This window comes from Chinchilla lanigera, unplaced genomic scaffold, assembly GCF_000276665.1.
Source record: "Chinchilla lanigera isolate Chin_1 unplaced genomic scaffold, ChiLan1.0 scaffold00055, whole genome shotgun sequence".
Classification (NCBI taxonomy): domain Eukaryota; kingdom Metazoa; phylum Chordata; class Mammalia; order Rodentia; family Chinchillidae; genus Chinchilla; species Chinchilla lanigera.
This window is the reverse complement of record NW_004955456.1, coordinates 7,363,469-7,364,579: the sequence shown is the minus strand read 5'-3', so window position 1 is coordinate 7,364,579 and position 1,111 is coordinate 7,363,469. Positions and strand designations below refer to the sequence as shown.

Below are 1,111 nucleotides of genomic sequence, written 5' to 3'. Positions count from 1 at the left end.
GTCTCGGCCGACTCTGCCCCCGCTCGGCCGCTTCGCCGCCCGCTGCCGCCCGCACCGCCGCAGCCGCTCTCGCAGCACCGACAGCCGCCGCGGGAGCCGGACAATACCCCGGGCCCGCCTCGCGCTGCCGGGACCAATGGCTGCTCACCTTGCTCATTTGAACCATTGCGGCTGCCCAATGGTGCGCCTTCTTCTAGCTAGAACTCCGCCCCCCGGCACCTCCGCTCTAACGGCTGTTTGTTTTTGCACACGGCCCGCGGAGGCGGGGTTTCCAGCCCCAACACTGACGCGCTCTCCGCTCCTCTCCACGCGCCGAGCCTGACGAACAGGAGAACTGACCAATGGGGCGTACGAGGGCCAATGAAAACATCGCCCGCGAGCAACGGAGGTGGGACATTGGGGAGGATAGCGGGATTAACCAATGCGGTGGAGCGATTTCAGGCGGCTGTGGCTTTCCCGCCCAATCTCGGCGTTGGTGACTTGTTTGGGGTGGAAGCGCTCGTCCCGCGCGCTTCCCCGAGCCGCTGTCCACAGAGACCGTGGGTGTCCTCATCTGCTCCGGGAGTCGTGTTCCGCGGCCACTGGGTTTCGGGGTAGCTCGGACCCCGTGCCCAGCGCTGTCCTGGCGACCGGATCTTCCTGAGGTCCCCGCAGGCAGAACCCTGGCCAGAGCCCTCTGGGCCACCTCAGCTTTGTTTTTCTAGGGTCTGGAGGTTGACGTTTGGGGGGCAGCTCTCAACTGCTACAGAAGAAAACCTCTCAAACCCGAGTTTACGGCCGGGCGTGGTGGCGCACGCCTGCCATTTCAGCAGTAGGGAGGCTGAGGCAGGAGAATCGCGAGTTCAAACCCAGCTTGGGCAAGTCAGCGAGATAAGTAGGACAGCGCCCCAGTTCTTCAGCGTCTGTCCTCATTCCGACCTTCGACGCTTTCACTGTGCTCCAGCAGCTCCCGGGCTGTGCCTGCTGTGTGCTAGGGTCTCGGCTTCCATGGGGATTTCATTTTCCCGGGGAAATTTTCCCAAGGCCGCTGTCCCAGCAGTTTTATCGCCAGACAGGCAATATCCAGCCCGAAGTTTGAATACTCTTTCTTTCTTTTGCGGGGAGGGTACGG

The 1,111-nt window shown here is 62.8% G+C and overlaps 1 protein-coding gene across 1 annotated transcript in view; it reads right to left on the bottom strand.

Annotated features, from left to right (window-relative positions):
- The window catches only part of LOC102016130 (histone H2A.V), a 10,458-nt gene extending 10,207 nt beyond the window's left edge, over positions 1-251 (bottom strand). The window contains exon 1 of the mRNA XM_005396652.2: positions 149-251. Coding sequence (XP_005396709.1) covers positions 149-166 — 18 coding nt within the window. The 5' untranslated portion in view covers positions 167-251. The remainder of the gene's footprint in view (positions 1-148) is intronic.
- Between the last annotated feature and the right edge of the window lie 860 nt (positions 252-1,111).